Source organism: Hesperophylax consimilis, chromosome 19 (assembly GCF_061612785.1).
Source record: "Hesperophylax consimilis isolate HC1 chromosome 19, BYU_Hcon_1.0, whole genome shotgun sequence".
Lineage (NCBI taxonomy): Eukaryota > Metazoa > Arthropoda > Insecta > Trichoptera > Limnephilidae > Hesperophylax > Hesperophylax consimilis.
In genome coordinates this window covers 14,392,603-14,407,251 of record NC_142854.1, presented here as the reverse complement: position 1 = coordinate 14,407,251, position 14,649 = coordinate 14,392,603, and the positions used below count along the sequence as shown (strand labels likewise).

Below are 14,649 nucleotides of genomic sequence, written 5' to 3'. Positions count from 1 at the left end.
TATGTAATACACGCATATTAAATTTATAGAAAGTAGAGAAAGGCGATGTTTTGAAATCAAGTCGTGAACAAAATATTTTCGGGCGCTGACATTGCTAACGCTGGCTAAACCTTATGAGATGCATCAAAATAATGTACTACGGAATTGTATATCTTAAAAAGGCCTACAGAAAAGACTGAGATGGTATACGTCTATCTCCTAAGGATAACTTCCAGTAACGCCAGGTACACGTCAGCGAGTTTTTATATATTAAGATTCTCTTGGCAAAATATCTATTGCGTCTATTGTGGAGCTCTGGTTTCGTGCAACGAGATATGTCAAGATGTCACCACATTTAGCAACATTCGCAGAAGCCGTCTTGAATGGGTAATTTCTCGAACCTACCGTACTACTACTAAGCATCTAGTTAGCACGTATGCAAAATGCATGAATATGCAAGAAGTTGAGAAATCCGTATCGCGTGAAATTGCTCGATCGCGCACAATACGGACGACATTATTTAAAATGTATATCAACTTAAGGCGATGCACTACGTCGTGTAATATTTTAAATTGAGCCGCTATCAATAACAACCCTTACGTAAATGACGATAAGTTTTAAATTCCCGCTTAACACCATCCGCCTGTTTTGATTTATGCAAGAAAAAAACATGGCCAAAAAGTGCCTTTTATTTTATTTTGTGGATGTTCAGGCATAAATATTTAATTTTATTTTGATTATTTTATAAATAACTTAATTTGCCACATTAAACAATACAATCATAATCGAAAATGGGTTCGTAAGTAGGAGATTTTGAACTTTAAAGCAGTTTTCATAGGCCTTATACATTATTTTTTTCTGGGCTTATAAAAAGACTTATCTAAAAAATACTCGATTATTTCAAAGGTCAAGATGTATTCTACTCGCAGTATTTAATTAAAGCATCTGAAACATTTCTAGGCGACCAAATTTTCAAACCAAAAACACATGATTTTGCATTACTACGTATGGCATCGCCTTAAGGTCCCGTAGTAAGCGTTCAAAGATGGTTTGAAATGGAGATATGTAAATATGAATGTTAGAGGGAGTGCGCTCATATTAAAAAAACGATAATAATTCTGCGAAAATGGTGAAATAAAATATATAATAAAACACGACTCGTTTGAAATAGAACAAAAATCTCTCGACAAATGCTTTAGTTGCATTTAAAGATATACTGTGAATTTTGTCATGCATGTAACATATTAAATAACAGAACAAAACGAGTTTTTAATAATTTTTGGAGATTACTTTGCGATTTTTTCTAGCAAGGGAATTTCATCATAAATGTATAGATATTATTTTTAAAAACAACATATATTTTCTTTGGAACCTAAAAACTTAAGGAGTTAACGAGAAACTTGCTATAAATCGGTAGAAATTGGGTAGAAGGGGGCTAAAACCCTGTTAAACGAGAAGAAATCATTTTCAAATTTTCAAAATAGACAAAGTACTTCACAAGGTGTTGAGTTTGGATTTTTGATATGTTTGTAGCACTAATGGAACACAGTGAAGAAAATCAGTACGTCTTTTTTTATCAAGATACTCTTAAAAATGTGACTGCTTGACAATTTCCTAGTAAAATATTAGTCATTCATAATATATCTGACCACGTGGCCTTGCTTGAATAATACATTTTTTATTATCTTGAATTCTCATAAAATATTCGTACTTTACTGATAGTTTGTTATGAAATTCGTCGAATCATTCGTTATAGGCTTCCAGTCGCGTTTTTAACAGTAAAACGTATAATTAGACCAGAATCATTAAATTTTCTCCGTGTAGGCTTCATTGGAGAATGCAACTACTGTAATATTACGAACAACTGTACTTTTCAAAAATAAAATAAATAAACAAAATAAGCAGCCGACAAGCGGAGTATCTGGACCACCTCAAATTGTACAAAGATCGGAACAAAGATGTATACAGATTGCGGCTTGGTTCACTTAGTTCCAGTACCGTTATTTGTACAGAGTCGAGCATCGCCGCTTACCAGGTCAGAGTGAGCATTGAGTTTCCAGCTTACCTGCTGCCTCCCGCGAGGTCACTTGCGAGGCGAGGCGAGTGCATACTACACTAAACTAAATTATTATGTTACGTCTGCATTGTATCCGCGCTACTGCTTGCATCGAAAGGTGGTGAAAGTCATACAAGGAACGGTAAAAGTTTAAACAACAAATTAACAAACAACCAATGAGAAGGAATGGAACTAATGCAGTACTAACTTCTAATCTCTAAGTTGAATTGTTCAGCAGAAATTCAAATGTAACATTGTCAATATCAAACAATTTTCGTCGGCTAATCAACGCCATTTAGATGTTTTTTTTTAAACTTCTGAAAGGTTCCTGTTAAGAGGAAGCTACAAGCCAAAAATGTGTATATTCTTGGTACACCTTATATTGTAGGTAATAGGTTTTAAAATCGCTTGACAAACGGAGTCTAGAAACTTTTGATTTCAAACACAAAACTGTTTTTTATTTATTTTTTTATTTTTTATTTTTAATGATATGTTTACATGGTACATAATTCATTTTACATATTGGGTCTTTTTACTACTCTTCCATTGAAAGCATTTGCTTGTGTATGGAAGGGGAGTGTACATAATTGTTGTTGTTAGTTAGTACTTAAATAATTCATTGTACATAAATGTATGTTTGCTGTAGTATTTTTTTGATAGAGTGAAGGATAATATATTAATATATTAAATTTAAAAAAAGAAAGGAAGTTATGGAAAACTAAGGATATTTGTGAGATTAATTAAGTGACAGTAGTTTTTTTTTCAGAATATTTTTAAAGTGTCTCTTGACAGAGAGCAGTATTTGGGTTTTATCATTAATGCTTCTGATTTCTTCTGGTAGACGATTGAAAAAAAGTTCTTCCCTGGTAAGTATAATGATGTTGTGCAAAAGACGTATTTAGTTTTGGGCATAGAAAAACATGTCTAAGTCGCGTTCTGTTTTATAGGTCTTTAAATGTAGGTACTTGAAATTCTTCAAACAGGCGTTCTGTTGGGTAGTCAAAGGATTTTTTAAATATAATTTTAATAATTGTTCTTTGTATAATTTCAATTGGAAGAAGGTTACATTTATACGCGGATCCCCAACTAATAATAGCGTATTGTAAAGTGGATTGAACTAAGGCATAGTAAATTAAATATAGATTTTTTATCGACAGAAAGTTTCTAATTCTTAAAAATATATATATTAATTTTCTAATTTTGTTTACTACTTGACTTATTTGTTCCTTCCATTTCAGATTTTTATCAATAATTACTCCTAGATATTTAATTTTATTTGTTGTTTTTAGTACTGTACAGTTTGATTTGCAATAGTTTTGGCTGTGAATCTTAGTATTATTATGTATGACAATGTTAAATTTTTTAGGAGTATCATTTGTATGGATTGCAAATGGAATTACAAATGTCTTTTCATTATTAAGTGACAGTAAATTAGTGTCGAAAAAATTCTTGAGCGTGTTGATGTCTTCTGTGGCCTTTCCCGTATTTTCACAATTCATTTTATTTTGTAAATAATTTTATAAGAAAGTAAAAAAGTTAATCAAGTGAAACTGTCACAGATAATCTTAGCTATAATTCTGTATTTTTTAAAAGTTGATTCCTTTACGCGTTCATACATTTCTATTGAAAAAAAAATTTTTTTTCGTAGTTTACATTTATATTTTTTATTGAGTAATTTATTATTTTATTTGTATTCTACTGAAGCGAAACGATAGGAAAACCTTCAATTTATCTAGAGCATATTTTTGGTATTCATAATGTACACCAATTCGTTATAAAGATTAATCAAAATAGTGATTTGGCATTAAGCTTCGCCTTAAGGCACCGTATTAAGCGTTCAAAAAGATGAGGAAGATGGTTTGAAAGGAAGATATGTAACTACGAATGATAGGCAAAAATTGTGAAAATTTTTAATAAAACGTTACTCGTAAAACAGAGCAAAAAGTTTTCGACAAATGCCTAAGTCGCATTTAAAGGTACACTATAAATTTTTTCACACAGATAACATGTTAAATAATAGAAGAAATTGTGTTTTTAATAATTTTCGGAGTATACTTTGCGATTCTTTCTACTGAGAGAATTTCATATAATTACCATTTCGGCTCTACAAATGTATGGATATTATCTTCAAGAACAACATATATTTTTCAGTGTTCAAGAGAAATTTAATATGCTATCAATCGGTAGAACAAAGGAACTCGAGGGATATCAAACGCCGATTCTAGGTGCGTTTCAACTTTTGAACAAGTAGAAAAGCACAACTGTCATATCGTGCTTGTCAGTTGATCACAATTTGATAAAAGCTGAAAGTTGAAAAAAAAAATGGCGCTGATTGGCTCTTTGATGACAATGTTACATTTGAGTCCTCCATCACCAGGTGTGAAGAAACTATTGTTAGGTTATTCGTAATCCGGGAATGTTTCTACATTTTTTTATTATGCATTACCACTTACAGATGGGGTTGCCAGATGTCCGGTTTTGGACCGGACAGTAAGGTTTTTTGAACGGCTGTCCGGTCTAGAAAATTTTGGAAAACCGGACAATAGAATGTCCAGGTTTTTTGAAAATACGGGACATATATACCTCACTCACGAGACAGCAAAAGTCGTGAGCGATTCTGGCGGGTGGTAGCAAGACTTGCTCAAATCTGTTGAAAATGGTACAATATGTGTGCAGTGTTCCCGTCTCCAATGCCTTCGTAGAAAGAGTTTTTAGTGTAATGGGTAATGTATGGAAAAAAGATCTACTTGGTAATCCGTAAAAAGCGAATTATGTGTTTTCTTCAATTTAAATGTCAGTTGCACTGAATTTAAAGATACAATTTCAGGCAATAAACGATTATTTAAAGCAGTACCATCTAGTGCAAATATGATAAAAAGTGAATTTTTGCTTACAAATAGTAATAATAAATATAAGTTTTAATGTTTACGAAGTGTTTCATTGTGTTCACCCTCAGAAATTTTCGGTAATTTTCTGTTTGTTTTGGCCAAAATCAAAGGGGTTTATGATTATCAAAGGACCCTTTGATTTTCGACAATTTGTACCAAAACAAAACAAAGGGGGGAACCTTTTATAAAAAAAATGTTTGGTTTTTTTATAAGGACCAACTGGCAACCCTACTTAGAGACGATCCATTTATATAGGTGTTTGCAGTAAAAAGATTTTATTGCTTTTATTTTTAATTATCTACCGATTTACCTTACTAATTTCTGAGTAAAATGACTGCAATTGTTAATGGTTATACTCAGAAATTAGTAAGGGAAATCAGTAGATAATTAAAAATGAAAGCAATAAAATCTTTTTATTGCAAACACCTATCTAGTAATATAAATGCATCGTCTGTAAGTGGTAATGCCACAGTTTGATAATGCCTTCAGAGGGCGAAACAGCTGTTACACGTAATAATAGTAATTACATAGCAGAACTTGTTTATAAATAAACTGTTTTTATAAATTGAATAATAATATTATTGAGTATATAAAAGAAATAAAAAAATAATGGAGTTCTACAAATTAATCTTGAAAACAATAATATTTTAATTTAATCTCTAAAATATGAGAAATAAACTACGATATGCGATGGGAACAAAACGGTGGCGACCACAAACGGGAATGACTAGAAGTAACTTTATGAAAGGGAAAGCAGGCGGTATTTTAGCATTATTAAAACACACATTTCAACCCATTTTATGGCGTTTTGAACGTTTGAACAGATAGTTGACCTTTACATCTATTATAATAGTGTGTAGGTACCAGGTACCGGCACAGTAACTTCCTCCACACTGCAGTAACAGAAATGTCAAATGGTCAATAAAAAATGACAAGAGATATTGTTGTGTTCGTTACAAAAAGGTCTCCAACTCGTCTTGGAAGGAGTTTGTAATTAAAAGTATCTTTTAGATTAATCAGGGATTTATTAATACTCCGCGTATTATAAAGGTGACTCAATAGTCGACCTAACTAGTAGCTTGGCTAATTGTAATCTGGAACAGTAAGTTTCTCTGGGATCCTTCCCACTGGCCCTGGCGACTACTGGCCACTGGCTCCATCTTGCGGACTTCCACGCAAGCTCTAAGCACTGCCCTCTGTGCGTGCATCTATGAAGCTCTTACTTCCCAACAGATATAATATCTACTAGATAACCCAACCAATGATCCAGGGAAAGATTGGCAGTATTTTATTTTGGCAATTCGTCGTAATTGATAATGTCTTATTAATTATTAATATATTTTTTTTACTAACTCAGTATTTCTCTGCAGATAGAGAAACAATATCGCGTGTTATTTACGTCTAACGGATGGCGCTGTTTTAAAAAAAACATGTTTGTCCAACAGATGGCACTGTTTAAAAAAAAACATGTTTTTACCTGTCACAGGTGACATCTACATATTTTATTTTTTTGGATTAACTTTGTGAGTAAAAACTCAAATTTTAATATTTAATTATTGAAGGCAATATTAGCGATTTCTCAACGAAAATATGTAACATAAAAATCAGAAAAAGATACGGTCGCATCACATGAACCCGACCCTTGCCTTGCTCTTTTAAGAATCGCTAATATTGTCTTCAATAACCTATCAAAATCCGTTACGTAGTTTAGAAGAGCTAAGCGCACAAACAGACAGACGCGGATAGAGACTTTATTTATTTTATATTATAGAAACAAACAGTACATGATTTACAGAGATGAAACAATATACAGGAATAAGATACTTCATGTTGTGTACCTATGATAATATGTTTCCTTGTAATGTCTGCTAAGTGGAATGTTTATTCCTTAATTACCAGGTGACTTGTGTAGTTTATAGGTGTGTGTGTGTGACGTGTGTAATGTATGTGTGAGTGTCTGTATGTATGCGCATTGAATAGTTTAAATTATTGACATGATGCCACGTTTGAATTTGGGCAGTGGATCCGAAAAAATGTCAATGTTAGAGTTAAGACAAATATTATTTAGAGTATGAAGAGCTCGGTAAATTGTCGAATTAGATGCTGCATTTGTTATATAATTTAGCGTGTGGAAATAGCACTGTGTGTCGTGTACGTCTTAAAGGTATGTTAAAGTTAATAAGGGACAGAAGTTCAGTACAGTCAATGTCATTGTTTAAAATTCTTTGTATAAATATTGAGTCAGCTACTGCTCATCTTCGCTGCAAAGTTTCAATGTATACTCAAAAGATATTGTTGAATCTGTAGGTAATATATTTTATAAATTTGTTTTGGATACGTTCTATACTATCTATGTAAAGTTTGTATTGTGGATTCCAAATAGGCGATGCATATTCCAGTGTACTTCTGACTTACTGAATATTTTACGTACACGTAGCACGAAACCAAGCATTTTATACGACCTATTAACGATTAAAATTTTATGCTATTTTATGTAATCGCTAATAGTTTTTTTTTTAATAAAGGCGCGCTCCTTCTATCAATTGTATTCACATATATCTCCCTTTCAAACCGTATTCAGTAATCTTTTTATTCTTTTGTCAACGCTTTTAACGGAGCATTAAAAAAGCAGTGCAGTGTGTGAATGGACTATTGCATGGACGGAGAAAGGAGCATCAGAAAAGTGACGCACAAGTGGGTATGGGCAACGTACGAAGCAGAGTGTACACAAAGACGGTGTGTGTTTGTTTAGTTTGTTGGGTGGAATTTCATCCTACTTGCTTCCTGCCTACCGTTGGGGAGAATTGGCGTGATAGTTAGTTAGTTATGTACGTCAAAGCTTGCAGGCGTGGGTGTTGAAAGTCGGCCGGCCACCCACGGAAAGCTAGACTCTGTTTTGCTACAAGTGATGTGTCAGTAGTTAGTTCGGCGTTTACACCTTGAGAAAACACAACGCTTGCGTGTTCATCGTTGGATTAATTCGGTTTGTATCTGGACTCAACTTTAAATTTTACAAATATTAGGTAACCACAAGCAAAATAACACTCCTATCTGACTACCCACGTCATATTTGGTAGGGTTTTAGAGATTAAATTAAGAGATTATTGGTTTTATGCATCATAATAAGCACCTTTTTTAACAATAGTCGTTAGCCATTATCCGTGATAACATGAATAACTGACCAGATTCCGTTTCCCTAAGTTAAAATCTGTCTCCGTTCATTAACCCTTACAGTGTCGAAAAGCGCCGTGTGCGAAAAATGCCAGCGACGCGATAGCGCTCTTTTCGACAGTTCACTTTTGGCGCGTGTCAGTGACGGTCGTGTTCCTGCGTTTATATTTTTATTCATTAAATTGCGTTCTAACTTTCGGTTCCATGATATTTCATCAAAATAAAAATTCAACACACCTTTAAAAAGTGATATACAGTCATTAAAAGTGATGAAACAAAAACTAGGTTATAAAAAATAGTTAATTATTTAACCTTGTTTTTGTTTCATGACTTTATATCACTTTTTGGAGGCGTGTTGAATTGTCATTTTGATGACATACCCGGTGACCATGCAGCAGTAAGGATAATAGCTCTGTGAAAAGATCCAACCTGATTTGCTCATTGTGTAGGAAAACACTCTTGTAAATAAATCTTGTACATTTTCCATTTGGTTTCTGTAATTTTCTTGCCAATAAATATGTAGTATTCGATTTCTGTGCTTTTATTATCATAGTTTGAAACCTTCTGAAGAGAATGTTGAAAAAATTATGAAAATTAGTGTTTTGTAAGAGAAATGGCAAGTGTTTTTCTTTTTTATATAAATTATCTATAAAAATGCACATTTTACTGGCATTTTCAGCATATTAGCGGAAGTGACAAAATATGTATGGCACTAAAAGGGTTAAGCAGCCAATCATTTTGATATATGCGCGAAAATTTTTTGTTTTAAATGTTTTTTCAACTTTACCTAGGAATTGGACGGGCTCGATAAACTAACCATATTTTAATCAGAACTGCCAAACGCCATTGCTGATTGCAGGTATGCTAGCTAAGACTAATCACAGATGTCGATACAAATCTTGTGTCAATGTTGACAATGTTTAGATGGTCGTGATAGCCCTCCAAGCACTATTCCGGCGGGCCTGCGGCACTCCTCGGTGGTCCCTGACGAGGAGGAGAAATCTACAAGGAGCGAAAAGTGAATGCACCACATACCTGAACCTCGTGGGGTGTATTGCCGCCATCCTCACGGCGGCCACATAGTCTGACACCATGTCCGCGCAGAGCAGCTCCGGTCTGTCGCAGTCCGGCTTGCCCGGGCACCAGGCCCTGTGCCGGCGGGACTGCAGCACTCCTCGGGGGTCCCTGACGAGGAGGAGGATCCGTGGACCGGAGCTGTGAAAAAGACAAAGAAAAACGGTCTTAAATATGAAGACAGACTCGAGGAACTTTAGATTACCAACGTTAAAAGAGAGAAGATAAAGGTATGACTTGATTGAGACTTTTAAAATCTTATCTGGGCATTGTAGTTGGCATCCGAGAAATCTTCACCACCAACAAATATATAAATCTCCGTGGACACTCAAAAAAATACTAAAACACCTTTTGCATCGAATCCTAGGAAACATTCAGAGTAGTGGATGCACGGAACAAACTTTCACAACGTGTTATCTCTTCTACTAATATCTATTTAACCCTTCAGGCCATTACTAGCACAAACATCATATTCCAACATTGCCTCTGAAGGACATAATATCTGACCTGGGCGTCCATACATTATAAAAGTTTTCTTTTTCTATAATGCGTAGATAGGTGATTTTTCCTTAATTGGAAAGATAAATAATTATTCTTTTCAGTTTGTATCAAATATTTATATCGAAATACATGGATAACATAAATATAAAATGTCAAAGTGCATGATAACGAATCGGCAGAATTTCAGTTGATAATTAAAATATTATTTTTATTTTATAAACGGCATAAAAATTGAAGTGACAGTTTTCTGACTAATTACCCACACAAAAGAAATGTGTTCTATAAATATTGCATTCTTACAAAATTATGGACGTTCCGTATCAAAATGTCTCGGTAAGGTTTTTGTTAACATTTTCATGTTTGATATTAAAAATATTTATTATATATAATATATTATAATACTATCAATGTTTATTTCAAATACAAACCTTGCCAGAATAATTTTATCCAGTTTGTAAAATGGTATTTTTTTAAAGACAACTTCAAAAATAAGCAATATATAGCATATTTTAAATACCTCGGGAACATTCCGAAATTCAGTGAAATTTCACCATGTCGTTGAAAACTTGTTGGTAAAATTATTTTAAAACCTGAAGGGTTAAACCTCGATTGGATTCTTATTTGGAGAGAAGAAAGGGTTAACTTATTTTAAATAAAATAAAAAAACTCAATTATTGTGAAATCAGATATGAGCGCATCAGAAGAATGCTGCCTGCTCATTAAATAATAATAATAAATGTGTAGAGTGGTCAAAGGCGAATAAAAACTATTGAAATCGAAAGATCCTAGCAAAAAAAACTCTTGAAATCTAAAGATCCTAATTATCCTAAAATCCTAAAAAAATTGACATTAGGAGAACCGGCAAGGTGGCGGTGTTTCCTGGAAACGGTCAGGACTCCAAGGGTTCTAGGTTCAATGATGGCAGTTAATGATTATTCGGAGGAATCAGATGATAAATAAAGGGTTATGTTGCTACACATAAAATAATATATGCAACTGTAAAGGGTTGTTACATTCCCAGTTATTATTTTGGGTACACTGGTATCCCGATGTTTTTCTATGATTATGTTGGAAGAAAAATATCATTCTTTATCAAGTCACCAGAAGAAACAAGAGCTCTCGCCTGGTGTGTTGCGGACGAACCAAGATTGAAAGACATGTAATAGGAATATCTTTTGGACCGGCGAGGTAACTTTATCCAGAGAATGATTGTATATTCACCAACCATACAAATTCAAAAGAGATTTTATTAACGTCCAGGCTGATACGGACAAGCAGCATTTATGTGAAGAAGTTCTGGCCTGAACCAAGAACTCACTGCTTTTAATCTTCGATCAAGGATCGCCAAGATCATTCGACAAACCCTGGTGTAATAACTGTTTCACCACCGCATGTGTCATTCAAGAAGGAGCCAGAAGTGTTTACTCCGTTTGCTGATTGGTGTAGTGAATTAAGCCTTGATAGAGTCCTATACAGGTTAGGTCGTAGGTTGCTTTTTGTTGTCACTTTTCACAATACATATATTTATTTGCTGCTTGCAAAATTTGGGTTTTAATGTGATCCTAAGTTAAGTTCATTAACCGAAGTTACCTATTCTTAGGCACACTACCTGAGGTAAGATTGATCAGTTACCTATTCTTAGGCACACTACCTGAGGTAAGATTGATCAGTTACCTATTCTTAGGCACACTACCTGAGGTAAGATTGATCAGTTACCTATTCTTAGGCACACTACCTGAGGTAAGATTGATTAGTTTCCTTTTCTCTAAAAATGATGGCGCTCATTACCTATTATTTAAAAAAAAATCCATGATAACAGTGTAATATTATCAGACGTCAATAAGTCAAGGTTTCATTTTCGTTTGTTGCTTGTGATGACAAGAAGAGTTCCAGCAACACGATAAGTTTAGAATTAATTACATTCGTTCGATTGGACCGCCTTAATGGTTAGAGCAAAGTGTTTGTACATTGTAATACATTCTAGACTCTGCTTGTGTTCATTTTGTACAAAATATTGTCCATTGACGTGTCCAATATTGGCAAAAACATAATTTGCATAAATATTTAAAAAAAAACATCCACCATTTAAAACGGGTGCTCAAACTTTATTTACGCTACCCACCTAGCTAATAAAAATGACTTGAGCATAAATTGATGTTTTATATGAACACCGCACAAGTGTCTCAACTGCCCGGAACTAGTGGGTATGTTGTGAGACTCAAAGATGTGGGGAGTTTTTTTTTTGATACTTTAGTTAGTTATAAAAATTTAACATTTTATACCTAGTGTACATCTATTCTAAAATTAGTCTATTTCCTACGAACTGAAATTTGGACGATATGGATACAATTTGGGAGGCGGACGCGGGTACGGAATTTCCCATCCTACCTTTCCTAAAAATACCCTCCACACAGCATCCCCAAATATGACATAGGCCTAGATGGGGCCCCTGTTCTTCGATTCATTTTTGTGTCAGACGGCTCGTACGTGGAACGAGTTACCGGCAACTGTTTTTCCTACTTCAAATGATCCGGGCCTCTTCAAGAACCGCATTAATAAAGCCCTTCCTACAGCCCTTACCTTTACCCGCATCACAACGCTGCCCAACCTGGTGGCGACATAGCTCCCCTGCCTTTATACTGTACAGACACGGGCGTTATTGTGAGGTGTCACATAAAATAAAAATAAAACTAATTATAGAGCAAATATTACTAAGATATGTAATTATAGCCTTCTTGTAAAACTATATTTCGTGCAGTTGAACACATCTACAATCTCTGCGAAAGTATTACCAACTGCATGCAATCTAAGTACAAGCGAGTATCTAAGTGACTCAGTCCTGATATTATTGTTGTAATTAAAAATAATGTTCGATCGACTAGTTCTAGTTGGTATTTTGAAGGTGATTAGATTTAATAAATCAGGACTGTCTATAATTCCATTAATAATTTAAAAAATAAAAGTTGAATTGACGTTTGTCGTGACCTTAAGTTTGGGAACCTCTGAAATACGTACTGAATACGCAAGGCCTATACTTACCAAGGCAAGGCGAGGTCAATATATTATTTGCACCGGTAGCGATAAAATTTGGTCCACGTAAAATTCGTTATTTGCATAGTTATGTACCTACGTAGGTACATTATACACTGGATGAAATAAACGAGGATCCCTTTATAAGACGCAACAATATTGATTTCTTTTCTAATAAGTTAAAAAATCAACCCTTAAAAAAACTATATTTTACACGGAGAAAATCTCTTCAAATTAGTAGTCATTCGCTTCCTCATAAAGTGTTGGTATATTCGTAATAATATCGGAACACGTGTTTATCCATCATGCGCTGTTATTAATAAAAAATATCAGGACGAAATTTAAAAAAATTAAGTATTTTTGTGAACACAAGAATTGTGCTTAGTGTTCGTTTTGCATTGATCCACCCTGAACAGGACAGAAGAGCGTGTTGAGCGCACAGATATAATCAAAGATATTAGAAGAACGAGATATGCTATGTTGGCCGCCGGACCGTAGCCGGAGTACTACCTAATTAGGGTACTTTGAACGGTATCGGGACGTGTACGCACAGAAATCTGTTCTATGTATTAGTGCGGATACCTTAGCGCAAGCGAAGGTGTGCAGTAGTATTGGTGAACAAAACCGGCGACACTCGGCAAAACAATTCCACTCAGAACGAACTGCGCATAGCACATCTCGTTCTTCTAATACTTTGGATATAATGAGTCTTATTTAGCAACTCTGGGCATTGAATATTGTATATGGTGGGAAGGTTTTGGGAAATATTGTTAATTTTAATTTAAAAAATTTCGTAATAATATCGGAACACGTGTTCATCCACCCTGCGCTGGTCTTAATAAAATATCAGAACGAAATTTAAAAAAAAATAGTATTTTTGTGAACACGTGTTCGGACATCGTGACAAAACATTGGTATGATTCAATCGCTTGTACCTACATTACATGAAGTTAGTGATAGGTACGCAGATGTAGCGGATCTGTTTAACTGCACAGAAGCTAGGTACAAGAAGACTATACTATCATATCTTCTCAATCATTACTAATTAAACTAAGTCTACTCATACTTTTGTATAATATTTTATATGTACTTGTATCTCTTCTAGAGCTTGTATTAATTTTATACTTTCTGTAGTCATTTTATGATCAAATGCCTCAGTTATTTGGTTTTATTTTTTATTTAAATTATTACTAGTGTTTGATTATGCTTGCATTCTGTGACATGTAATTTTAGTGTATGATATATATAACAAGCTTCCACGTAGCATCAAACAAATAACCGACATACTTAAATTTAAATCATCAATAAAAACATTTCTTTTAAACAAATGTCACTACACCTTAAATGAATACCTTACATAAGTTAAATACCTCTGTTTTCTTTATTTATTATTTACATACATTTATTAACATGTAATTGTTGGGTTATGTAATATAATGTGTATTTGTTGGGTTAGCTGGAAGAAATAGGATGTAACCTATAAGCTATACCCTTTGTACTGTGTATTTTTGTGCCATAAATATTTTTTTGAATTTTAAATTTGAATTTATATTTATACCGTGTATGTTAAATAAATTTGATTTAAAGTTTTATTAGGATACCCATCAATTCATTCGTTAATGGCCTACAATCCCGTTTTTAACAGGAATAAGAATAATTTGTGTATAATAATGTATTTAATAAATTAGCAAAAAATATATATCAGGAAGTTTTCTCGGTGTAATATAATATCCTACATCTATTTTAAAATGTTTTTCAAAACTTAAAATAATGGTTTGACTGAAGATTGTACTTTCCTTCTCATGAACTGGAGTCGACCGCGCTAACAACCTCGCCAAATGCCGATCTGGTATGACCGATATTTATTTCGTATATTTTCGCGTTTGTGTACGGGATTGCCATTAAATTTGATAGAATACATTGTCATCGACAAACGAGTATCAGCTCGAT

General features: G+C 33.9%; 1 protein-coding gene across 1 annotated transcript in view; it reads right to left on the bottom strand.

Moving 5' to 3' along the window:
- Window positions 1–14,649, bottom strand: part of LOC149414859 (carbohydrate sulfotransferase 1-like) — an 86,127-nt gene that overhangs the window by 27,793 nt on the left and 43,685 nt on the right. The window contains exon 2 of the mRNA XM_089643486.1: window positions 9,130–9,309. Coding sequence (XP_089499612.1) covers window positions 9,130–9,309 — 180 coding nt within the window. The remainder of the gene's footprint in view (window positions 1–9,129; window positions 9,310–14,649) is intronic.